The sequence below is a fragment of the Papilio machaon genome, chromosome 27 (assembly GCF_912999745.1).
Source record: "Papilio machaon chromosome 27, ilPapMach1.1, whole genome shotgun sequence".
In the NCBI taxonomy this organism is placed as follows: Eukaryota; Metazoa; Arthropoda; class Insecta; order Lepidoptera; family Papilionidae; genus Papilio; species Papilio machaon.
Genome location: NC_060012.1, coordinates 26,686 through 52,650, shown reverse-complemented (window position 1 = coordinate 52,650; position 25,965 = coordinate 26,686). Strand labels below are relative to the sequence as shown.

Here is a 25,965-nt window from a genome sequence, read left to right as displayed (position 1 = left end):
CTAAATAATATACCTCAGACTATTCTGAACATTTAACTATAATAAGATAATTATTATATTAATAAACACGACATCGGATATAAAAAGTAAAAATGCGAGACACCTGACTATCTAAAAACTCCGTTTGAACTAAAAAAAAAAACTTAATAGATTACACTTGACCCTCTTCTAATCCCATCTGTCAGTCACATACTAAATTCATGCAATACATTGTAAACGTAAAACGTGCAGTAGCTAAAAATATACGTAGGAACTAAAACAGTCTGCGTGCCGATGTCCTAACGGTCGCGTGCCACCTGTTGTGACGTCACGCGTCAGCTGTAGGAGAACGAGATAGACTGTCGTGCGTGCTTTGTCACAGGGGACACGTTTTTAATAAATTGTTAGTTTACAATTTTTATTTAAATGTATGATTTATTTTGTTCTTCTCAATTTAATTACCGTTATTTCATTTTCAATCTATAGTATTAGAAAAAACTACATCTATTTCTGATTTATCACTCACAGTTAAATGGAAAACTAACTACGTAGTTAACTTCTACTGAAACATAATATTAAAACAATTGAGAAACTCATTATACAAATTATGGTAAACGTTAAACAACGCTGTGACACGTTTAGCTCAGGTGTCATGTTGCAGTGCACGAGTTGTACAACACTAGTTCTTTTACTATTATCACTTTCTGAACTGACCAGTTTCTTTTTAGACTGCCACTGTAAGCCTTGAAGAGGCATTTAAAGTTTCACCGGGTTTGAGGTGGCCGTGTGCAGATAGCGCTTAGCGTAAACATCGTGACATTGGCAGAGTAGTGACAGTCACTTACATATTTGAAAAATGCACAAGTCTGAAGATTTTTACTTCGAGTAGCGACATCTGTGTTTGTTTTTATTGTCCCCAAAAAATTATTTCGTGCTTGCCTGCCCACATGTATACATCCGCTAGTCAATAACAGATGGCGCTTTTGAACAAATGTTTGCTAGCTGAAACAAAAAAAGGAAAATTTTGCAAAACCTCAGCTCCTGTTAAATTTTACATATTTTTAAAAATTAATCTTATAAATATTTATACAAATAAACATTATTATTTCTGCTTATCATTATAAACATATTTTTTGTTACTTTTAAATGAAAAGGATGTTCGCTCTTCAGTAACATTTCATAAAGAACTTATTTGCAATCAAATAAAACAAAGTCATCTCAACATTGCTGCTTGATTTTGACACAACAATTATATGGAAACATATTGAAATAATTCAAAAACAATATACACATACGACACTCTCGTTATAAACGTGAAATAGAGCGAAAAAATAACGAACCTGCGATATTTTGTCGCACAAGCACAAGTGAGAATACACCCTCGTCCCCGCCCACGCCCGCGCCCGCGTTGTGAGGCCGGAAAGATTTGACAAGTACGTTTACATTACAACTACTAATATTATGAATACGAATGTTTGGATGTATGGATGGATGGATTTTTATTAGAAGGCATCTGCAGAACGACTCGACGAATATCGATGAAATTAGACATGGATGTAAAACATAGTCTGGAGGAACACACTAGCAACTTATTAAGTTTATTTCCACACGGACGGAGTCGCAGGCGACAGCTAGTACATGCATAAATAAAATTAGAACACGCAAATCTTACGAAGTTATGTTGAAAAAAATTGACATTCCTTTGAAATTTTTGATGATTTTCGATATATCGAATTTCATGTACACCTGCGATGTACATATTTAGTTAATTTATTGATAGTCTTATCAATGTGACGTTGCTTTTCCTCCAGAACAGGGAACAGGGAACTTAACTTTATGCTTTGTTTTACACTTGTTCATAATAGTTTTAATTTGGCCCTCAAGCTCCAGTTTATCCTTTGCTGGGGCTCAGTTCAGCCCTCACTACCCTCGCACAGCCGGGAACAACAGTTGTACAGAGCCACTCGAGCAGCCCCATACCGTCGTGCTAACTAGTAGTCAATTATTGAGTGCGATTTAATTATTGTGGAATGTTCTTTACGTTCATTCGTGTTCATTAATGCAATTTCTCTCCCTCTTACAACTATTTCAGGTATTGTTATAAGTAGAAGTCAAGAATTTACTTATACATTATATATAACAGACTTATTCCAAGTATTTAATAAACAATTGCAACTTCTACTTTGGTTTTTACTTTGTCCATAGCTTCATAGAGATAGTACTGACTTCCAACAGGCAGTATTTGACTCGTATCACCGCAGTATGTACGCACACGCCGCTCTCACTTGAAGTCACTCTAATAGTTAATAGATAGCTCTATATTTTTTACTATTATTCAAAAAAACAATTTAAACAAGTCACTCAAAAATGTATTGAAGATACATTAGCAATGTTTCAATTAATGTTTTTAGCTTTATCAATATTGTGACAGACGGACAATCATTATTTAAACAGTAATTTTGTCCGCAGCCAGCGCCCACTGCGTCTGTCTGTCTGTCTGTCTATACGTGTGTTGCATCTCGCTGTTTGTGAGCAAATGTATCAGTTTGAGCCAACACAATTAATACTTACTGAATACACATGACACCAATGACAGGCAGGGCCGGAATCAGGGCATAAACTAAATCAATTTATTTACGTCATACTTTATGCGACTTATGATAGAAGTTGATTTATTTTTCGTATAAATATAATTACTGGGAACTACTTATACTTACACATTGAGTACTTTAAGCGTTTTAAGCAGTTATAAAGCTAATTTCGTGCTAGGCCTCCTGAACTGAGACAACGCCGAGTCCGTCCCTGTCCCGCGACGAATAGTTAATAACTGATGGCATACAAATTGTCAGCAACAAATTGAGTTTCGGCCATTAGCTATTTGTGTACATCCACTGTTGCACGACAACTACACGACTACACAACTACATAACTACACAAGTACATAACTACACAGCTAATGGACAAGGTAAAACTGCATACAAATGTTACCGGAATTATATCGTAATAAGTAATACGCGACTTCATCCGTTTGTGGAATTAAAAAAAAAACTTAAAGTAGTAATTTTGACTGTAATCAATGCACGTTTCAAATTCCAACCAATTCCGTTCACCTTTTTTGTAGTTACGAAGTAACAACCATTCTAACTTTGGCATTCATAATATTAGTAGGATTTGTAAGATTAAAGTTTACAAGTTTGTACATTCTTTCCAAACATTATGAATACCTCATAATCTGTTCCAAAAATAAAAATTTAACACAAATTTTATTAAAACATCTTAAAATAAAACTATCATCCAAGGAATCGATTGTTGGTCGCATTGCAAGGCTTCGCTGTCAGTTTGGAAAAGTTAACACGCAGTAAGTCGCCGTGGACATAAGAACATAGCGAGAGCTTACTGTTTACTTATTTAATCCTCTTTTATACTTAAACGATACCAACATTAACATAAATCGAATATTGATATTGTACAAGTTTTGCCAAGTAGTAAGTGAAATAAAAGAGTTTTTGATGTTAAAACTCATGTAAGTTTAATGTATTAAAAAATACGTGTTTCCGCCCGGGATCGAACCGGGGACCTTCTGCGTGTTAGGCAGATGTGATAACCGCTACACCACGGAAACGATGATGATTTACCAACATTTTCCAAATTGATATATAAATCAATGAACATTCGGACAGTAAGTTAATTTAATATTAGTTATTTTTAAAACAACGTTACTATCAACTATCATTGGTGTTGTAAAATTTCATTACAAAAAAATAACGACACAACAGTTCACAATAAACTAGTGTGTTGTGGTCGAGGACGACAGACAACAGGGTTGGCACTTTATTGGTGCCCCTGAGAACGCTTCGTGGGGAGCTTGAAGACAGACAAGTAAATCTCCGTTTGTCACACAATTTCCGTTCCGTAACTCGACAAAATCTACAACTTCATAAAGGAATTGTAAATGACGTTTTGGATCGTTTAACTTACAGTAAAATACAAGTACTATTTGCAATAACGTTGACAGAGGCACTGTACGAGTACTTTGCTCGTAGCGCGTAGTCTATATTGAGTTAAGTTACGCGTAATGCGTACAGTCGGCAACAAAATCCATCAGCAGGAACTATTTGCTCGTGATGTGATCACTGCGGCTAGGCTGGAACAAATCATACAACCTCTCTCCCCCCCCCCTCCCCGCCCCCCACAGACTCCATGCACGCGGTAGATTAATAATGGCCAGCCAATTTCGTTTGAAAATCAAATGATATATTGTTGTTGGAAATCAACGTGTCGGAACAGAAACAGTTTGTATTTGAATTCACTATTGTAATTGGATATTTAATTTTCGTGATACTATTCAATCAAGATTTAAAAAGTACCTATATTATTAAGAACTGAGAAATATTATATTTAATAAGGCCAGGAAAAGTAAAATAGTATAGAAATAGATATTTATATTGTAGAGGATCTGTTAGTAATGTCCAGCAATAAGGATGCCCTCACTGCCCTTGACAAATAAATACTCCTGCAGACAACAGGAAGTAAGCAAATGTTAATATTAAAAGAAACATATTTTACATTTAGGGCCTCAATCTGCTCGATATCCGTACGATGTAATATTTTGTGCAAAAGTTAATTTTCTCACTCTTTCATCCTTAAAGTCCATACCGGTTGTGTCTTATATCTTATGTAATTAATATTTTAATTTAAAATAGAAATTTAATTTTAACAAAATTCTTTCGAAAAAATCTGGATATGAGCGCTTACAGATTTTTTTTTGGTGTAGTTTTCATTCACATCTACTAGAAGCAGGTTATGCTTTAATACTTATCAACATACTTAGTACTCCTACATGTTACAACATGGCAATCAATATTCCAATCAACCCGATAGCGGTCACCGTGAAATGCGTTACGAGCTTACAAGTACTTCCCCTCGACCTGTGACTGTGTAGAAAATGTTGCGACCCGTCACATACATGTTTTTGATTTTCAATGTTTTATTACAAACAGTTGTAAGTTATTTATTTATTCTAAACACAACAGCAACTGATTGTTTACCTTTCTCTTAATCATCTTATATATCATACAAATTAACTAGTACAAAGAATTTATTTTGTTCCTCACAAACAGAGGTGTACACACGTGTTCAACATGGACCGCGACTTCAGCAAGATTAAAACGGACCAGAGCCTTGCAGACAGCGTGAGTATCACTTCATTATATCTCCCACGACATACCCATAGGCGGGGTTTTATTTAAAATATAAGGTGGTAAAGAAGCAAGTGGCCATTTTTCGATAAAATACTCAAATGAACACTTGTTGCGAATTAGTGCTGTACCTTTAAAAGCCTTTTCCTGGCAAAGGCGAGTATGTTGTACAGATAAAGGATCCATTAAATTCACTTCCCCTTTCCATACTTTTATTACTTTTAAAAGATTGTGGCTTATGTGTGGGAGATGTGTCGCAGGTGGGTGAGGTGGTGCGCCGGCTGCAGACGTTCAAGGTGGCGGTCCACCCGCGCATCCGGCTGTTGTACGCGCTACTGCGGCGGGCTGTGGCGCGCCACGCGCAGCGCCACGCCGCCTCGCTCTACGTGCCGCAAGTTTACCGCGCTACCAACAGCAAGGAGACCTGACACAATGAATATCCCACAAGAAGCTACTAGAACACAATGTTATATATTGTTTAGACGAAAAAAAATATGGGAGGTGTAGAAATTGATATTATTTAAACTTTAATGAGACATTATTATATGATTATTAAAAATGGCTACACTCTTGTATAGAGTTAGCACGTGTCGACGCCGATTGTTTTCGGACCTTCTTCAGTATCCCAGTAGAACTGGAATTAATTCGCGTTAATGGTTCTCTCGCATTGTTATTTACTATGATAAATCAATGTTCAAATTCGGCTCAATGCTACGGCTCTTAACCTGAAGCCAGTTATTTTGAAGTACTAAAAAGCACATTGTTTGCAAAATGTACACTGCGTACATTGTACCTACGCTGAGTAGATAATGTATACTGTACAGTTTGGGGCGCAAATGCGGGACAATGCCTCTGCTGCTGCGCAACCAATCGACTGTCCACTTCACTGTGACGTCGCCGTCCATCAATGTCACAATTAGTCGAAACAGATTTGATTTTTAATTGGCTTATGTCCCATTCATTGGTTTTTAGAATCAGCTGTAACTATATTTCAATGTGCATGCACTCCGCAGCTCACAGTTTTCAGTATCGACAACCATCAATCTAGTTTGAGTTAGTAGAGATGATTATTTATGGTTTTGTTTTTGTTTTCTAATATTGTATAGTACTCAGAAGTAGATGTAATACGAGTAATCCAGCTTGTTGCATATCATGTGTCTGAGGCAGCGCTAAATTGAGTTGCGCGATAACAAATTTAACGCCTCGAGGCGTCGCGTCGCGTCACTAAGCGATACTGATGCGATACGAGGCGATAGCACGCCTGTGACTGCAAAACCTTTCCCCTTTACATATAAACCTTACATAAAAACAAACTTATGTACGCGCGAAATACATTACGTCATGTGTGTTAGTCGAGTAAAAATATTGGAAAATTTGAATCAATTTCGAAGAAAACTTAGGAAATATAAAGTATAGTTTTGTTTTGTGTTTCATTCGATTGTTGCCACTGAAAATATTACGTTATGTTAAATGCATTGGACCGTGTAATTAGATTACATTCTCAAATTACTCGTCGACACACAAACTCTGCAGCTTTACGCGTGCACACTGAAAGCTGACAGGGAAACCTCTACAACACACACGATCAGGTTATTTGGATGGATTATATGTACAAAGATTAGAAAACTAAACTAAATACAACTTTCAACAGGGGAAAAAATTAATCAATAAGAATATAATTGAATTAATGCAATGTTTTTGACTTGTTGCTAACAACTTGACAAGAAAACCTGATCTAGCTTCACGTCGTGACTTAATCCCTTGTCTTTGTTAGCGACTAATTGAATGTTGATGACGTCACACGTCAGGAGGCAAAGCTGCCGGCATTCGAAGATTCGTTAGCACAGAGTACTGACTAAATCACAGCGAAGCTTCTTTCAAAACATTTCAAAATAAATCCTTCAAAAATTCTCTTCAGACAATCCGAACGTCAAATCCAAACGTTGAATTGAAAAACGTCATTTGTGGAGAGTCTTTTGTATTTTCCTTTCAGGAAATTGAAGAATTGTTCATTTGATAATAGAAAAAATAAACGCGCGTCAAGTGAAGGGTAGTTCAAGAGGAATTTTACAAAAGCTCGACTCAATGATTGTGTTTCCTCCGCGCGAGACATTCGGCACAACAGCGCCGACTTCCTGACGACTCACGAAAGGGAAATTAATTCCTCGAGCCCTAAACAAGTTGATTGTTCAACGAACTTATCATGTTAGCAACATTTTGTATTGCTTAATATTTTTACAGCAATAAAAAGTCGCACAACATCGAGCTCGCAGATATCAGGCACAATGTATTGAGGGGATGGTTCAAAAGTAGCTAAGCTTGAAATGTCACTAATCAATTACTGTCATAGTTTTAGACTACTTTTACTTATAAAGCGCATTGTTTTCTTTATCTATAATACAATGAAATAGGAATTTAACTATATAGTTTTTTTACGATATTCCGCGCAGGCTTCGGTTTGACTTGTGTTAAATTGTTCGAGTCATTTCTTCAACGAATGCTTTTTGTCCTCGAGATCGCGACCGCCTTTACCGTGTTCCTTCGTAGTCCTCGCCCCGCACAAAGAAATACGAACGAACATTAACTGAACCCTACTTATATTATGCAGAATCGCACTTTTTATAAAAGTAATACCAAGTTACTTTTTACACACATTTAAAATTGAAAAAATCAATTTCTGTATATACGTGACGTTGATAATTGTGGTTGCAAAAGGTTGTTAACTTTGTATTAGACTGTAAGTGTAATTATAGATAGATGTAACTGACATAGATTGACAGAGTGGTGACCAGTTGAGGCAAGCGATTGGTTTAACAAGCGTCCACTCTGCCGGACTGACGGAGCACACGGCGCTTGTTAGTTTGACGGAGAGGTGCGCTAACGACCCCGCCTAGCCACACTACACACTTACTGTCACACTAAAATTATACTTAAACATTGTTTGTTTATAATATCACTATCTTTATAACAAAGCGACAAAAAGCGCAAACTGAAATAAAAAGCCCGCGGAAGATTGTATGTTAAATTAATACTAGAGAAATCTGATTAAAAAAAATCAAAGCTTGTTGTGATCAGTTAACACGACAATTCAATATCGCATAAGACAAAGTGCACACTATAGTTACAACAAATCACTTTCACTTCCATCAACTCGGATGAGCTTTTAAAAACCTCCATCTTTATAAATCAAGGTTCTTTTCGAAGCTTAAGTATTGTCGCGTTCTTATTTGAACATTTATTTGTATGGAAACTTTCTTACAAAACGATATTTTAAAGAATAAAAGAGATTGAGAATTATAGGTTGATATTTTCCGAATGGTTTAGACTTCTGGAAGTTCTTACAATGTCGTTTTAGTGGATTGTAGTTTTTAGTAAATAAATTTTGAAACATCAGAAAGTCAAGAGGACAAACAGTGAAGGTAATATTACAGATTACCTTCGATAACTCCTTAAATGATATTCACAATGATTACTGAACTGAATTTAATTTCTTCAAATAATGTTCTTTGTCCTTTTCCAATACATTTATTATTCCATTGCTTTCCTTTTCAGTATAATAATATATTCTTTATTCTAAACCATTAAACTCACATTCCTTAAGTAATGTCTGAGGCACTGGGCTTTGCAAATACAATGTTCAAAGCCCAGTGGAGCGGCCAGCGGGCGGCGGATAGTGCGCCCTTTGATAACTGAATACAGGATCTCAATGTATTTGGAAACGATCATTTTGTATTGTTATTGTTGCACAAGCACTTTCCTTTTATACATTGTTAGTGTAACTTAAAATATTCTTGTTCTGTTAAATGAAACAATAAATTTTAAAATAAATTTTTTACTGGTTGATAATTCATCGTCGGCCTCATATCGATGAGCTTCTAAGCGATTAGTTCTCCGATCATACTGTTACAGGATAATAATGTTATTTGCAGGATATTGGTCAAATATAAATGTCTAACTACAGTGCAATGCGGCAGGAGGCAGGAGGCAGGAGGCAGGAGGCAGGAGGCAGGAGGCAGGAGGCAGGCGGCGGGCGACCACAGAGCACGGACCATTGCCATTGCAAATCAATTATCATTTAATTGAACGCATTTGTTATTATAATTAAAACATCGGTTTGTGTGAAGTCTGGCCACAGAACACTCTGACTGAGCAGTAGACAAATATATCAGCTTACTTATTATGTTAAATGTAAAATGAACAAGTTACGTATAAACGCTGGGCAAATATGCAAACTGAATACGATGGCTGAAGTCACCTCACGTGACACTTGTCGCGACTATTATCGAGTTTTGACGTAACAAGTTTACGACGCGACATCGCGCCCTTCATACGACATGCACTTACGTCGTGACAAAAACTATTTAACGTACAGAGAACCCAAGTCAGAGGCTTGACTTTATTACTATTTTTCTTTATCTGAATTACTTCCCCTTCATTCAGTAAACAGTGTCCCTATCTTGTTAATTGTGTTACTCTATATCAGTTTTAATTGGTATTACATCAATGTTAAAAATTACGTTTCGCCATCGCCATCAAAAACAAGATGTATAAATGATTTCCATGAGAATGTGATGTGAAGTCTCTACCTTGTTCAGACTGTGGCGCTGTGCAGGGCATTTATTTGACTAGTTTAAACAAAACAATGTTACTATTTTGAATTATTTAAATTACTTTACTTATGTTAATTTTGCATTTTATTTGAGTTAGATACGTCTTTTCCCTGTAATAACTATTAATATATAATTTGTACTGTAAATAAACCTTCCAAAGATATCTTAATTTATAACGTGACGTTACAGTTTTACAACTTCCAATCGCTTTCACCCAAAAGAACTAAATCCAAATGTAGTGTTATCTCGGTGCGAGGCTTTTGTATAAGTGGTGTCTGTGAGGGCGCGGCCGCTGGAGATAACATCTGGGCTACAGATGTACTGCTCTCAGAGACGAGCCACGCTCTCTTATCTCCAGCTCTGGCCGACACATCCCTCGATTTCTTATTCCGTCTTATCTGTACTTTATTTATGTCAGTCAAAGATATCGCAACGACAATTTGTCCCATGACAAATAAAATGTCATGGAATTTAATATTTACAGTAATTTAGTCTCTTGCTTGGTGTCCAGTGGCTCCAGTGTACAGGGAAGGTCGCCTATGATCAGAACTGCTGTGAACATGTCTTTGCACTAATGTGAAAAAAGACAGAAGGAGGAATGACGGCGACTTGTGACACGGCTGTTACATGATGACCTCCAACAATCATCACCATCATGGCGACGGTGGAGACGAAGAATTTAGACTTTAACACAATTTCAACAATTGAAGCATTATCTTCTTGTCAATACAAACTCGACTGGTAGAGAATATTTCTATACATTTATAGTTCTCTAAAATCTGTCTTTCATAATATAAATCTTGCATTAAATTTTGTATTTCATTGAAAACTCAAAAACTAGACAAATTGAAGAGCAGCGCCATCTTGTACTTGTCCAGTAGTACCTCAGAATGTCGCTAGATGGCGCTCTACAACATCTCACACGTTGATCACTTTATAATATTCTCACCTCTTCTTTATTTTGTTTATAATATGTTTTGCCAACATTATATCAAATGTCAGCGTCTTCTCAAAGAGTTGATATAAAATAAAACCAGAACACATGTTTATAATAAAGTTATATTTAACCACTAGAAATTATCAACACGTTCATTGTAAGCGGATGACGTCATCACACTGGTGTGACGTCACGCCCCGTCACATGACGTACAGACATGAATGTGTCATGTCACACACACACACTTGTCTCACAACAAGTCATACAAACACAGTTCATACAACAATAAGCCGTTTGCCGCCGTCTTATTTTGGCTTCAATTTGATATAAATTTTTGTATTTTACAATATCGTTTACAAAATAAAATTATTTTAAAATACATTTTAGAGAAGAACGCGGTCAGAATACAAGAGCAAATGTTGTATCTAGTATACAAAACGTACAAAACCTAAATTGTATAATGTACAATAGAAACCAATTTTATTTCAGTTAAATTACAAACAGACATCGTCTCACATGTGTGACACATCTCACTCTCCTCTCTGATCTCACACATCTCTTACTGATCTCATTATTTGTAACAAAAAATATGATATTCAAAACTTTTTTATCTCTTCCATAGTAAAAATCTGTTCAAAACATAAACATAAGAGAAAGTAAACAGAGTACATCTAAACATGACATTGTGGAGAGTTGTCAGAGTGTGTCAGAGAATGTCAGAGAATGTCAGAGAATGTCAGAGTGTGTAACACAGCAGCAGATGTAACACAATGTTATGTATTCATTTAACTTATATAATGTTTTAACTATTTACAATTAAACAGTTATGTTTTACAAGGCGCATTGTTCACTTCACTTACTTGTACAATACACATTTATTTCAAACTATACATTCGTTATAGGAATTTCGACCTTATCACTACGTGCACAGTGTCGTCGTTGTGGTGAGCTGTGAGTGAGCTGTGGTGAGCTGTGAGTGAGCCGTGGTGAGCTGTGGTGAGCCGCGGCGAGTTGTGGTGAGCGGCTCACTTGTGCAGTCCGGCGCGCTTCGCCTCCAGCTCGTAGATGAGCAGCCGCCACATCTTCACTACGAACACCTCAGCCTCGTCGTCCAGCACCTGCGACATGCGACATGCGAGCGGTTAGTGTGGGCGCGTGGGCGTGTGTGTGGGCGCGTGGGCGAGTGGGCGCGTGGGCGCGTGGGCACGGCTCACCATCTGCACGTCGTCGAGGATGCCGGCGGGCGCGCTGCCGGCGAGCACCTTGCTGCAGATGAAGTCTACCAGCGTGGGCTCCGGCTCGCCGATGTACTCGATTATCTTCTTGTTGATCCAGGGCCGGATCTTCTTCTCCATCAGCACGTTGTCGATCTGACAATGGCGTGTTTAACATTAACACATCACATTGTTATAACATCAACAGAAGTAAAGCTAAATGTGGGGGTAAAGATGAGGGGGGTAGAGGATGGGAGTTGACAATGGGGGTATAGATGTGTATCCGGCGGGTACCTGCGACGTGTCGAGCTTGTACTGGAAGAGCTGCTCCTTCTGCGTGGGGATCTTGTCAATGAGGCTCTTGATGTGTTTGCGCTTCTCCTCCGCGCACTTGTTCTCCTTCTCTTTCTCCCCCTCCCCGCCTTCGCCCTTTTTGCTTTTATCTGATAAGAAATTATATTTGAATACACATAAAATGTTGATGATATTGTGCAGTGAGCGGTGTGCGGTGTGCGGTGTGCGGTGTGCGGTGTGCGGTGTGCGGTGTGCAATGTGCGGTGTGCGGTGTGCAATGTGCGGTGTGCGGTGTGCGGTGTGCAATGTGCGGTGTGCGGTGTGCGGTGTGCGGTGTGCGGTGTGCGGTGTGCAATGTGCGGTGTGCGGTGTGCGGTGTGCGGTGTGCGGTGTGCGGTGTGCGGTGTGCGGTGTGCAATGTGCGGTGTGCGGTGTGCGGTGTGCGGTGTGCGGTGTGCGGTGTGCAATGTGCGGTGTGCGGTGTGCGGTGTGCAATGTGCGGTGTGCGGTGTGCGGTGTGCGGTGTGCAATGTGCGGTGTGCGGTGTGCGGTGTGCGGTGTGCGGTGTGCAATGTGCGGTGTGCGGTGTGCGGTGTGCAATGTGCGGTGTGCGGTGTGCGGTGTGCGGTGTGCGGTGTGCGGTGTGCGGTGTGCGGTGTGCGGTGTGCGGTGTGCGGTGTGCAATGTGCGGTGTGCGGTGTGCGGTGTGCGGTGTGCGGTGTGCGGTGTGCAATGTGCGGTGTGCGGTGTGCGGTGTGCGGTGTGCAATGTGCGGTGTGCGGTGTGCGGTGTGCGGTGTGCGGTGTGCAATGTGCGGTGTGCGGTGTGCGGTGTGCGGTGTGCAATGTGCGGTGTGCGGTGTGCGGTGTGCGGTGTGCGGTGTGCAATGTGCGATGTGCGGTGTGCGGTGTGCGGTGTGCGGTGTGCGGTGTGCAATGTGCGGTGTGCGGTGTGCGGTGTGCGGTGTGCGGTGTGCAATGTGCGGTGTGCGGTGTGCGGTGTGCGGTGTGCGGTGTGCAATGTGCGGTGTGCGGTGTGCGGTGTGCGGTGTGCAATGTGCGGTGTGCGGTGTGCGGTGTGCGGTGTGCGGTGTGCAATGTGCGGTGTGCGGTGTGCGGTGTGCGGTGTGCAATGTGCGGTGTGCGGTGTGCGGTGTGCGGTGTGCGGTGTGCAATGTGCGGTGTGCGGTGTGCGGTGTGCGGTGTGCAATGTGCGGACATAGCGCTGTGTACATACCCGGCTCCTTGCCGCCAGTGCTGGGTCGCCGACTGCCCGGCTTCTCTTTGTCTGTAAACAATTATCATATAATACACTAGTGCAGTAAACACTGTCAGTTTATAATCTCACTAGCGGCATCATTGGCCGGAGTGTGGGGGTGTGGGGGTGTACGTACTGGGGGGCGGGAGGTCGTCGTCGTCGCGTGCGAAGGCCGCGTGTACGCGCCGCATGCGACCGTCCTCTGTAACACGTAAACAATTTATTAAATATTCAATTTGTCAAGAAAAACTCCAATTCATTGCACAGTGAATACTTTTATTCCATTTTCAACATTTCTAACGGTCAATTCTACTAGACGACTGTCTTTCCACTAGACGACTTATCACATCGACGGATATCCAACGACTGGCCGAGCTCCTGACTCAATAATCAAAACGCTGTTTCAACCCCACCACTCTCAATCCATTCGCCGGAAGTTGTCACAAAAGAGTGGCGGGGTCGAGCAGTGCTGCCATCTAAGAAAACTAAAACTACCTTTTATAAAATTATTACAAATTTATATATAAAAATTACTAGAAATGATAAATTACATAAAAATAAAAAAGTGTAATAAAATAAAATTTGAAGATGCGTTGCTGACTCTTAATCGACGGAAGAAAGGGATTAATTCCCATTCCTGTTTCCCCTCCTTCGTCAATTCTAATTCCTCTTCCCATTCTTTCCTTGCTTTCGAGTCTTTGCCTTGCACCGCGCGAGCCGACACATTTGTGTAACAGATGTTTTAGATCAGTACTAACGTGTGGGCGTGTCGGCGGAGGGCGTGGGGCTGGGCTTGGTGCGGAAACTGATGCTGATGGGCGAGCTGCCGCCGGACACCGCGCCTACAGCACCCGCAGCACTCGCAGCGCCCGCAGCGCCCGCGTGCTGCGGCCGTGCAGGTCGCTCGGGTGTGGTCGGCCGCGGGGGCGTGCTGCCGCCGCTCTGAAATTTTACAGCGCTTTTATGTATAACTGAGATAAACGGTGCAATGTTTTATATGTAACAGAAGGGGACAAACAACCGGCGGAAACACCGAATGTTACGAAAGATAATCACAAGACTGATATCGCCAACTTGTGACATTTTATGTTAAGATAGAAGATTGTTGTTGTAATGTGCGAGTACAGACATGTGTCGGGGGCGTGTCTGCGAGGGGCGGTGTCTCGGCGCGGCGATGTCTCCTGCGGTGTCTGCGGCGCGGGGGCGTGGTGCCCGGCTCGCGGGGCTCGTGCCGGTCGTGCTCGTGCTCGTCGTCCGCTGCGGCGGGGGGTGCGACGGGCGCGGGCGGGGGGTCGCCGGGCGAGCGCGGCGAGTGCGGCGAGGGCGGGGAGCGGGGCGAGCGCGGGGAGGCGGGCGCGGGCGGGGTGAGCGAGGCGGCCAGCGAGTCCGCGGCGTCGTCGGAGTCTATGGTCTCTGCGGCGGCGGGCAGGTCGCGCCGCGCGCGCGCCTGCAGATGGCGATGGCGGGCCGCCGCGCGCGCCAGATGGCGGGCGGCGGCGCGCGCGGGCTGGTCGGGCAGCAGCGCGCGCGGCGTGTAGCGCTCGTCGTGCTCGCGACGCGCGCGCTCCCAGGCGGCGGCGGCGGCGCGCGGGGAGGCGTTGGCGGTGAGCTCGCGGCGCAGCGCCTCCAGCTCGTCGGCCTCGCGCGCCCGCTCGCGCGCGTCCGCCTCTGCCTCGCGCACGCGCGCGCCCAGCCTGCGCGCGAGCTCCTTGCCCTTGTAGTACTTGTGGTCGTCGCGCTCGTCCTCGTAGTCCTCGAGGAACTCCTTGAGGCGCTTGGCCTCGCGCTCGCGCTCCTCCTCGCGCCCGCGAGACCGCGACCTCTCCTTCTCGTACTCCTTCATCTTGCGGCGCTCGCGCGTCTCCCAGTTGCGGAGTCTGCGGAACGAAGTCGGTCGTGATGTTGGTGTGATGTTTGTGTGATGTAGACACATCGAGGATTAGCAAACATGAACAAAGCGCCTCGCACAGACCTCTCCTGGTAGGCGGCCTCCTTCTCGCGCGCCTTCTTCTCGAGCCGCTTCTTCTCCCGCAGCTCCTCCTCCACCTCCTTCTCCCGGCGCGCGTCCGCCTCGCTCCTGCTGCGGCCGCGCGACCTCTCCCTGTCCCTGTCCCTGTCGCGCTCCCGGTCGCGAGATCGTTCCCTTTCCCTCTCTCTCTCACGTTCCCTTTCTCTTTCCCTGCGAATTAACATTTATAATTATCGGAGCGGGATATTTTATATCGATGTTTCTTTTACCGCTTCGGGTAATAAAATATTTACTACCAGTTAAATGTCCGTGAGCAAGTTGTTATACAAGTTACGAGGTTACTGTACATTACCTTGTGTGAGGAACACTAGTGGTTAAATATTCGGGTTGATTTTGTTAATGTTGTGGAATATTAATCGTTAATTGAATATTATTGAAACGAAAAGTTAAACCGATACAGGAATTGTGACAACATTGTCAGAGAGAGGTGGTCTTTTACCCGGCGAGTGCGCGCTGGATCTCGTGTCGTGTGCGGATGTAGGGATGCAGGCAGAGCTGCACCTTGCCCGCAAATCTCACACACATCTCCACATCGCCCGCAACACTCACAACTACTTCATTTACATATAATAATGCGAGAACTTGTGACTGTATTGTGAAGGCGGTGCTGCGAGCGGCACTACGAGCGGCGCTGCGAGCGGCACTACGAGCGGCACTACGAGCGGCGCTGCGAGCGGCACTACGAGCGGCACTACGAGCGGCGCTGCGAGCGGCACTACGAGCGGCGCTGCGAGCGGCACTACGAGCGGCGCTGCGAGCGGCACTACGAGCGGCACTACGAGCGGCGCTGCGAGCGGCACTACGAGCGGCGCTGCGAGCGGCACTACGAGCGGCACTACGAGCGGCGCTGCGAGCGGCACTACGAGCGGCGCTGCGAGCGGCACTACGAGCGGCACTACGAGCGGCGCTGCGAGCGGCGCGCTGCTCACGACTGACTTATCGCGAGCGTTATCGTCGCGACTTCATATAAAACGATGTTAATTGCGTCGTTTGAGGTCGTTACGATGTGACGCGGCCGCGACTGACGTGTTGTAATATTCACAACTTTTATGGCAATAAATCTCTATAGATAATAAACACGCCCCGAATGTAGTAACGTTTTATGAAAGAAATCACACGTATCGTGTACTGGACCCAGCATCCCAGTACAGTACACTACTGTAATGTGAGTGCATCTCTCACCTCTCCCTGTCCCGCTCCCTCTCGCGCTCTCGCTCGCGCGCCTCTCGTTCCCTCTCCCTCTCGCGCACCTCCCTGCAACAGAGCGAGACGTTAGCGCCTCCCCCTCCCTGCTCCCCCCTCCCCCCTCCCGCCGGCACTCCCCCCCACACTCACCTCTCCCGCTCCCGCTCGCGTTCCCTGTCCCGCTCCTCGCGCTCGCGCTCTCGCTCCCGGTCCTTGTCCCGGTCCCGGTCTCGATCCTCGCGACGCTCCTTCGTCCTGCAAATCACCGCATTGTTTCAGTCGATGGCTTCTTACGTCTTAAAATTCAACTAAATATTGTAAAACGACATACCCCGCGGGACTGGTCCGCCGGCGCTCCTTCTCCCTCTCCCTGTCCCGGTCCCGCTCCCTCTCGCGGTCTCTGTCGCGCTCGCGGTCCCTTTCCCTGTCGCGGTCTCGCTCTCGCTCGCGGTCCTCCTTGTTGTCTCGCTTGCGGCGCACCACCACGTCCGCCTCCTCCTGCGCCAACACCATGCTTGCACTCCGCGCCCCTCCCCTCGCGCTCTCCCGCACCCCCTACACTTGTGTCATACACCTCACACACCTAACACTGACGCTTGCTGTTGTAGTTATTGACACAAAAATTACAGAATAACACTCAAATCAATGGAAAGATTGAAATGTTCTTTTTCCTCAAAAATAAATTCATATTAAATATTAATAAGAACGACCGGACGATAAACTGATACATTTATGTTTTATTCATGAATTTGACGCAATACAAAATAACACAAGTGTAGGTCGCGAAGACCGCGCGGGAGAGGCGACGTGGATGTATGTCGCTGTATGAAGATATACGAAAGGATGTGTATACTGCAATGTCGCCAGTGCGGCGCCACGTGCGTCACGTCACGACACGACACGTCACGTCGCACGTCCTGACATCGGACGTCATCTAAATTCGGAACAAAGGAACGGCCCGTAGCTCGGTTCCGGGCGAGACGAACACGCAGCCGCAACAACATGTGGAGCGGCCGACGTCGAATGTTGTCTAAAGAGAGAGCGTCACCATCACCCAAACTAATGTGTACAGTACAACAAACAGTATACGCGTGTGTCGAGTGTGTCCGCCGCCACCCGCCGCGGACTGGGCGCGAGGAGGACTGCCGCGCTGCTCCCGGACCTCGCCCGGCGCCGCGCCCCCGCCTCTGCCCCCGCCCCGGCCCCGGCCCCCGCCCCGCCCCCGCCCCCGCCCGCCACTTACTGATGCGGGCGCGGCGCACGACCCCGCCGAGGTCACTCACACTCACATCTCATGATAGGATTCAACGCTGGATTACAGCTGGATACATGTAAACTTACACTGGAATGCATTATATTGATTGTTGTATTACAATTTATCAGTTGTAATCGAAAGTCAGACCTGACTTATATCGACGACGAGAGCAATAACTTTCACAGACTGCCGGCTCTAGAGGTGGCCGAGCTCTTAGCTCACTCGACTCGATCCTCTATTGAAAGGCTCGGCTAGAGTCCTTTGACATATTTACAAAATATTAACTGTAGTAAAATGTTACTTTATCAGTGTTTACTCCAGTCTTTGTACCCTTGTGCAGAGAGTTGACCTCGGCGGCTTCGAGTCTCATGTATATTATTAAAAACAGTATAAGAATTTCGGCTCGATCGAGACTCAAAAAATCATCGAGGAACGAATGATAAAACATACAATGATGACAAAAATGTCACCTCGCTTTTTGTACAATTGCTGTGATGTGTCTCGACTGACTCGAATGTTAATATATGAAATAACTAACTTTAAATGATTGAGCAGAAATTAATATGAGAAAAACAACAAACATATGATAAATAAAATAAATAGTTTGATAGACTTTCCACAGAAAAGAAGATAACAAATATATAAATATAAATATATATATATATACATACTAAAGTTATATGAATAATGCGAGGGACTCGGCGAGGCAGCGGCACACGACCCTCCTTACTTCATATACTTTGCTGTATCAACTACAGTTTGACAACATTTGATCAAGTGATAAAGTGTCATGGCTTCTATAATATGTTACAAAAGTGATCATGAGATTGAATGTGGATGACTATAAAGGTAGAGGAAGACCAAAGAAAGTATGTATGGATTGTGTGAAAGAGTGCGTAAGAAGGGGGTAAATTCAGATATGACGGCTGATAGAGATGTATGGGGGAGTAGAACATACTGTGCCTTCATAGTGATAAGGGCAGGTTGATGATGATGAAAAGTGATTGGCAACTTTAACGGAAAACATTTCAGGTGAGTTTACATAAGGAGGTCAGTGACATGACATGACATGACGTAACATGTCTTGACAGGATAGGACGTGAACATCTGGTGTGTGAAAGGAACAGGCGTCTAATATGTCATTACAATCAACATGTATTAAGATACACAGTGAGAGGGCAGAGGCCGGGTCGTGCGCCGACCGCCGCCGGCCGCCGCTACACTCACCCGTCGCCGGCCGCCCCGCTACCCCCACCCGCTACCCCACCCGGTACCCCACCCGGTACCCCACCCGGTACCCCACCCACTACCCCGCCCCATACCTAGGCCCTACGTGACTCACCCGTGGTGACTACCGCGGACATGGCGCTCGCTCTATCGCTCTATCGCTCCTGCTCGTCAAACAACACAAATCGAATCGCTAGTCATGTCGCAGCTCACAATAAGGTACAGGCAGAGAGGAGAGGGGAGCGCGCGCTCGCGGGCCGCAGTTACCTTCATGCTCTCGCGGAACTTGCCGATCTCGCGGTGGATCACATCCCGCTTCTCCTCCGAGATGTCCGCCTCCTCCAGCACGCGCGCCGTCTTCGATATCGCCTCCTCTGCGCACAACGCAAACTGTCACACATCGCACCCGACACTCGCAGTCTCGCGTGAGCCTCGCGCGAGCACCTACCCTGCTGCAGCAGCTCGTAGTTGTTGATCTCGTGCTGGTGGTCGCGCACGATGTCGGCCAGCCGGCGCTGTGCGGCCTCGTCCAGTGCGCGCTGCGCCGCGTCCAGGTACGAGTCCGCCTCGCCCGCCGCGCCCCCCGCGCCCCCCGCGCCCGCCGCGCCCGCCGCACCCGCCGCCTCCTCGCCCGACATGCGCGACCGCTGCTCCGCTGCAACCCACATCCACTCACACTCGTCACAAACACTACTTTTCTGTTTACAATGCAGTAAAATGCAGCAAACGGTGAACCTACTCTTGTAGGTGTCGACGAGGCCCTGCATCTTGCCGTCGGTGCGGGCGAGCAGCTTCTTGTCGGCGAGCGGGAAGTCGTGCAGCAGACGCACGCAGCGCAGCGCCGCCTCGGGGCCCGCGAACTCGCAGAAGCCGAATGTGGAGACGCGCTTCCAGCTCAGCACCGGCCCGCACGCAGACAGCAGCGCGCGGATCATCGCCTCCGGCGCGCGGCTGCTGATGTTGCCTGCGCCCGTTGGTTATTTTGTGAAAATTGTGAAATAAAGTAAAGTGAAAGAGTCATGTCTTATAATCATGTGAGAAACTCATCGTTTCATCAAAAATATTTTGCAATTTTCTGCACTTTACCAGATATACAGTTGCAACAACACTTTGTGAGAGATTGGGAAGTAAATGACTGAAACGCATTGAGAGGATGTAATTTTGCTATTGATAAATATTTAGTTTGGTAACCTTTTTAACTAATAAGTGAGAACTTTTTGAACAATATAATAATATTGATGTGTTACCAATGAAAACAGTGACAGCGGGTCCATCATGGTCTTTGCCGTTGGTGTGTCTAGGTGCGGTGCGGCCTGACTTGGGCGCGGGCAGCAGCGCACCGCGACCTGAGCCTCCACCTGTAGTCACCGTGCCACTGTACGCTCCCACCATCACCTGGAATCATATATTAAATGTAGTTGTGGTGGTGCACCGGTCAAGCAAGCCATTCATACAGCTGCTAATGCTACTTCGGGCCCTACCACCGTAAAATATTTGGGTAAATTATAAATCACCTAGAAACCGATGAGTTACTTCCTTAAATTTCATATTTCAAATGTTATACAGAACAGTACTGATGATGATGAACATCAATAAAATGATTTAATTTATGAAATGTTGGCAATACACAAACAACTTTACAACAAATACCTATCTGAGTCTGAGCCAAATAAAACCATGGTTTGGTGACATTCAGATACAAGATTCATTTAATGCAATTCACAACTCGGCATCAAATGGATATCTGATAGCAAGGTTATTGCATCCTTGAAATTATAACACTGAAAAATTACACCTCGACAACCTTAAGCGTCATATTTCCTTTATGAAGGTGTGTCTTGGTCCATTAGAAACATTAACATTTTCGCTATTATTATTAATTATCTTTATATATTCATTATTTTTATATTATAATCTACAATCTCCAATTAATTTTTCCAGGAAGATGTACCTCAATTTATACGCTGTTTCGTCGCTGTTTATTGTATTTAATAATAATCGTTACAAAGAAGAAATCCAAAAAAGTAAACTATTTCAAAACACTATTTTTCAGGTTAGATTTATAAGTGCCGCTTTGCAAAGTAACTCACATGAGTGGCCATGGGCATTGTGACTACTCCTGGAGCGATCCCGTAAGGCACCATCGGAGGCCGAGGTGGAAACGACATCGCACAATCACACAAAATAATTATGCCTTCATTCGTGAGGCAACTTCCCAACACTTTCTCACTATGTCAATGTGACGCGTACGCTGACGATTATTAATTTCGTCTCCGCTCGCAAGATTAAGAAAAAACTTATAATACTTATACTATATTCACTTTTTACTACTTAATATCTTTAAAATTAATAAAACAACTAATATTATTATAACGTAACGTCTAAATATCACGATGTAAGTTTGCTAGTCGAATCAGCCATGTTTTATAACATTTTGTGATTTTGACTTTTTACTTTTTAACCAGTTCTATAATACCACAGACAATAACAAAAATTATATTGACTCGGTTAAAGATTAAGTAGAAGTAAGACAAATCTGGAAACTATATGGAAATATCTGTAACCATGTTACTTAAATTACTTATACTTAAGATTAAGTAAATAAATAAAAAAATTGATATCTCCAGTAATCGATTGCCTAAATTTGTTGATTGTTGGGTGGGAAGAATTGGGCTTTGGAAAAAATAGGAAACGGAAAGTTGGTATTAAATAAGACAAATAAAATTTTACGATTGTTTATTTATTGATAATATATACACTTATAAGATACATCACAGCTCACAACTCCTCGAATGTTCTTGTGTTACGACAAAAGTAACAGACGCGACTCCGCCATACTCTCGAATAAAAAAAAAATGGTCAACTCTATCAAAATTACTAAATCAGCAAATTGCATAAATAATTTACTATTTTTATTTTTTATTAAAACATCTAACCTTTAGCTTATGCTGAATTACAAGTGTCTTATTTTTTTCACGTTTCATATGTACAATTATTACGATTTTTTTCTGGTCAAACTTTACTGAAAATTATTAAGATATATTTAATGTACAGGTAATAAGGAGTAAATTCCTTGTTATTTTAGATTATATTTCACTTTCCTAGTTTTATAACATGGCTTTGTACGTTACAAGATCATGATCATGTTGACGCGCCGGTCGCGGCTTTCAATTACTCGTGCTTTTCGTGATCGGGGGCGGGGGCGGGGGCGGGGGCCGGTGCGGGGCGGGGGCGGGGGCGGGGGCGGGGGCCGGTGCGGGGGCGGGGGCGGGGGCGGGGGCGGGCAGGGGCAGCAGCGGGCGCGGCAGACGGGCGGCGGCGCGCGCACCAAACAGACCGACCGCGGCGCCCAGCAGCGCGGCCGCCGCACCGGCCTTGGCGCCCGCCAGCAGCCCCACAGGCCCGCCCACAGCCGCGCCCAGCGCCGCGCACCCCACACTCGCCAGACCCACGCTCATCCTGACAAACACACAGTCGTGCTCGTAGTACATTTAAAGGATAATGACGGCGCTGCACGGCGCCGATACCCACCTCTGCGCCACGGAGAGGTGCCGCCGCGCCGCGGTCACCTCCAGCGCCGCAGTCTCCACGGCGCCGTCCGCCGCCTGCACCTGCTCGCGCTGCAGCCGCGCCGCCTCGTGCACGTGGCGCCAGGCGTCGTGCAGCGCGCGCACCTCCGCCTGCAGCTCGCCCCACCCGCGCAGCACCGCCTCGCGCTCGCGCAGCGCCGCCTCCTGCCGCCACACCACCACACTCACCGCGCGTCAGACTACACTCCCACACCACCACCACCACCACCACCGGGAGATAGAGGCACTACCTGCTCGTCGTGGTGCAGCTGCAGCTGGGCGGGCGCGTGCGCGACCACGCCCACTGACTCCGTGGAGCGCGCGCTGCCCGCCTCCGCCTCCGCCGCCTCCGCCTCCATGCGACGGATCGTCACCGGCGAGGACTCTACAGCGCCACACGTTATTATACATTGAAACCAACAAATCCAAAAGCTCCCGAAGAAAACTAACATTTAGTGTTCTTTGAATGATTAAAATTTCCTCGATTTCAATTCTCGCCTGAATGGATCCGAAATTTTTTTTAAAACAAAATGACAAAGATCTCTTTTGTGCATGCACCGAGTGACACTATTTAAAATTAAACAAATACCTAGTGTTTACATCACATAAAACATACTGAAAACTCGATAGTATACGATTAAACGTAAGTAAAATAAACATGTAACAGATATTAGTAAAGTTAAAACATTGCGATGGTATTACATGTCGACATAGGATCCAGTTTTAAGCTATTCGAAGTTATGAACGATTTGCATGACTGCAGGGTTGCCAGATGTTAAGAGAATATGACAAGAAAAAATTAAAACTTAACATTGGAAAATAATAATTAAATTGAATCTGACAACCCATGAAGGGAGAGAATTGCGGGGGCATGCAGGTAGTGGCTCACCGCGCCTTGCGCCCTCGCGCCCCGCACCCACCAGCCCTCTGCAGCTGCGCTCTATCACACCTACACACAACCACCGGTCAGCCTCGCCTTGTAGAATACATTGCCCGATGCATGGTTACTTGAGGTCAGCTACTTTTGTGTTTTGGCTGATGATTGAAGAGCGCCAGAAACCAAATAGTGCTCCATCGCTCTCATCTTTACTCTATTTTGTACTTTTCGGCTTAATCGTTCGATCATCTGATACCATCATCTAGAAAACCAATCAATGGACACGTCAAATAATATAGTAGCAACTGACCGAGGTAGTCGACGATGGCGCGCAGCGTGAGGTCGCGCGTGCGTTGCGTCATCGCGTCGAACCGCGCCCGGTCCTCCTGCCGCACCTGCGCACACAACAACCATACAGCACATGAGACATTGTCTGCTGTGTGAATGTACAGAAGCAGAGTGTGACACCTGTGCGCGCAGGGCGTCCATCTCAGCGAGCAGCGCGCGCAGCTGGCCGGCCACGCGCCGCGCGTGCGTCTGCTCCGCGCGCAGTCGCCGCGTGTCTCCGCTCTCGCCATACTGCACACAACATACACATTCCACATCATTGTACATATAAGCACATTTTCATCATTTTAATACAATTCATCTATGCAATATCCAAATACTGTAAACTGATAAATGTCATATGACATAAATGATGACAAGGATATGTTGGTTTTTATGTATTAATGTATTCAAAATTAAGAAAAAAAATTGTATAAATCTATGATTTTCTAAGATTTTTTTGAATATCATGTGGAATTAACATAGTTTAACATGAGTTAAGAGTAACATGAGTAAAGTTAAGGTAAACATAAGGTATGTTTAAAAAATTTAAGTTTTGAGTAGAAATAATATATAAATCATGTAGTTTGAAAATGTTCAATAGTCTTGTACAAGTATTGTACACTAACAAATAAGGGCAGATAAATTATCATTATATGTCTATATGCCTAATCCATTGTGTGGTATTTAAGTTACAATTGTACTGACTTAGGTTTGTATGTCAGTGCCCTAAGTGACCTATTGATAGTGTATGATGTTTTGCTATGTCTGATGTAAACACATATAAGTAGAAACAATATTTTTAAATCATCAAAATGAATTTATTTGCTACACACATACTTCGAAAGTTATGTATTATATTATGTACTTTACAAAACTGTTCCAACTAGAAACTAAAACAAAAAACTTAATAAACAAAGAACTTTATCGCGCTACTGTCATTCATTACTTGTATTTAAAAGCCACACATATGAAATTATCTCAGGAATTGTTTGAGCAGAGTTCTCACCGAAATTACATTTGAAATAAAAATAGTTCATTCAGTTTTTTGTCCCGAAAAGACAACGAAGTTAAGACACGTGCCAGAGTTTGCGCCAGAAACTAATAATTACGACATAACAATGTTTATTTTTAGAATTGAAAGCTGTTATTGAAAAATCGTATTGTAGATTGCTTTTAATTAAAATTAAAAATTAAAAATAGTAGTAGTTACTAGATTATATGTATAAAACATTCAACTAAATATTTTTAAGAAAATTATTGTTACCTTGATAATATTAGTTTTGTGTTGTCGTAACAAATCCAAGTGATGAGGGATTGCTACTTCGTTAAATTTTGTAAGAGAAAGCTCCACTCGTTTTAAAGATAGTTTGCCAGGTTCTTCCATGATAGACAATTTTAGAAAGTGTTCAAATTTAATAGCCAAACATCGCCAAAATGAGTTACATTTCGTTTCTATTTCTAATATTGTTTTTGTTTAGTAGATTTATGGTTTGACATTGACAGTGTCAGTTCACAAGGTTCACAATAACTTCTTGACAGGTTCAAAAAACCTCTTGACAGGATTGCGGTTCAGCGAACAAGTTTGTCTATAGTTAAGGGTTACAGTTGATTGAAACCAATTGTAAATATTATAGTATGGGCATCGCATCGAGTATGTTTTGCAGAAAAGTGAAGCGCTTGTAACAATCATGAAAATATAAAATTAATGAGAATGATATGACTGTCCAAAAGATACGTCCGCGACTAAGAAGATATAGGATAATGAACAAAGAATAGTGTGTGAAAGACTGAAAGATGATATGAGTCTAAAATATTGAACAGTTTACTTTACCATATTCAAAGAAACATCTTTCGTGGAATAGGCTTAGCACGAAAATTTTTGTGACAGTTAATATAAAATAATCAATGGATGGATGGATCGATGTCTGTAAGCAGGTAACTCCAAAACCGTTTAACGAATCTATTCAAAGTTAACACAGAGATAGATCACTAATAGAACACTAG

The 25,965-nt window shown here is 43.8% G+C and overlaps 3 protein-coding genes and 1 non-coding gene across 4 annotated transcripts; 1 reads left to right on the top strand and 3 right to left on the bottom strand.

The window, feature by feature from the left end:
* Positions 1-3,528: 3,528 nt before the first annotated feature.
* Trnav-aac lies at positions 3,529-3,601 on the bottom strand. The gene has a single exon. It is a non-coding gene; the product is annotated as a tRNA-Val (tRNA).
* Positions 3,602-4,859: 1,258 nt separating this feature from the next.
* Positions 4,860-5,619, top strand: LOC106711760. The gene is made up of 3 exons (XM_014504161.2): positions 4,860-4,981; positions 5,100-5,171; positions 5,438-5,619. Exons 1-3 carry the CDS (start codon positions 4,925-4,927, stop codon positions 5,603-5,605), a joined length of 297 nt encoding a protein of 98 aa, XP_014359647.2. The 5' UTR covers positions 4,860-4,924; the 3' UTR covers positions 5,606-5,619.
* A 5,815-nt stretch (positions 5,620-11,434) lies between these two features.
* LOC106711753 (RNA-binding protein 25) lies at positions 11,435-21,631 on the bottom strand. The gene is made up of 16 exons (XM_045684657.1): positions 21,276-21,631; positions 20,433-20,580; positions 19,925-20,149; positions 19,634-19,840; positions 19,453-19,559; positions 17,035-17,201; positions 16,854-16,958; positions 16,701-16,772; positions 15,462-15,668; positions 14,619-15,366; positions 14,248-14,431; positions 13,626-13,691; positions 13,469-13,519; positions 12,233-12,381; positions 11,939-12,094; positions 11,435-11,842 (listed from the first exon to the last, which is right to left on the bottom strand). Exons 1-16 carry the CDS (start codon positions 21,291-21,293, stop codon positions 11,750-11,752), a joined length of 2,703 nt encoding a protein of 900 aa, XP_045540613.1. The 5' UTR covers positions 21,294-21,631; the 3' UTR covers positions 11,435-11,749.
* Positions 21,632-22,128: 497 nt separating this feature from the next.
* On the bottom strand, positions 22,129-25,457 carry LOC106711755 (syntaxin-17). Its single transcript, XM_045684655.1, has 8 exons — positions 25,226-25,457; positions 24,100-24,210; positions 23,942-24,026; positions 23,644-23,703; positions 23,006-23,139; positions 22,717-22,919; positions 22,514-22,644; positions 22,129-22,133 (listed from the first exon to the last, which is right to left on the bottom strand). Exons 1-8 carry the CDS (start codon positions 25,343-25,345, stop codon positions 22,129-22,131), a joined length of 849 nt encoding a protein of 282 aa, XP_045540611.1. The 5' UTR covers positions 25,346-25,457.
* Positions 25,458-25,965: the final 508 nt, after the last annotated feature.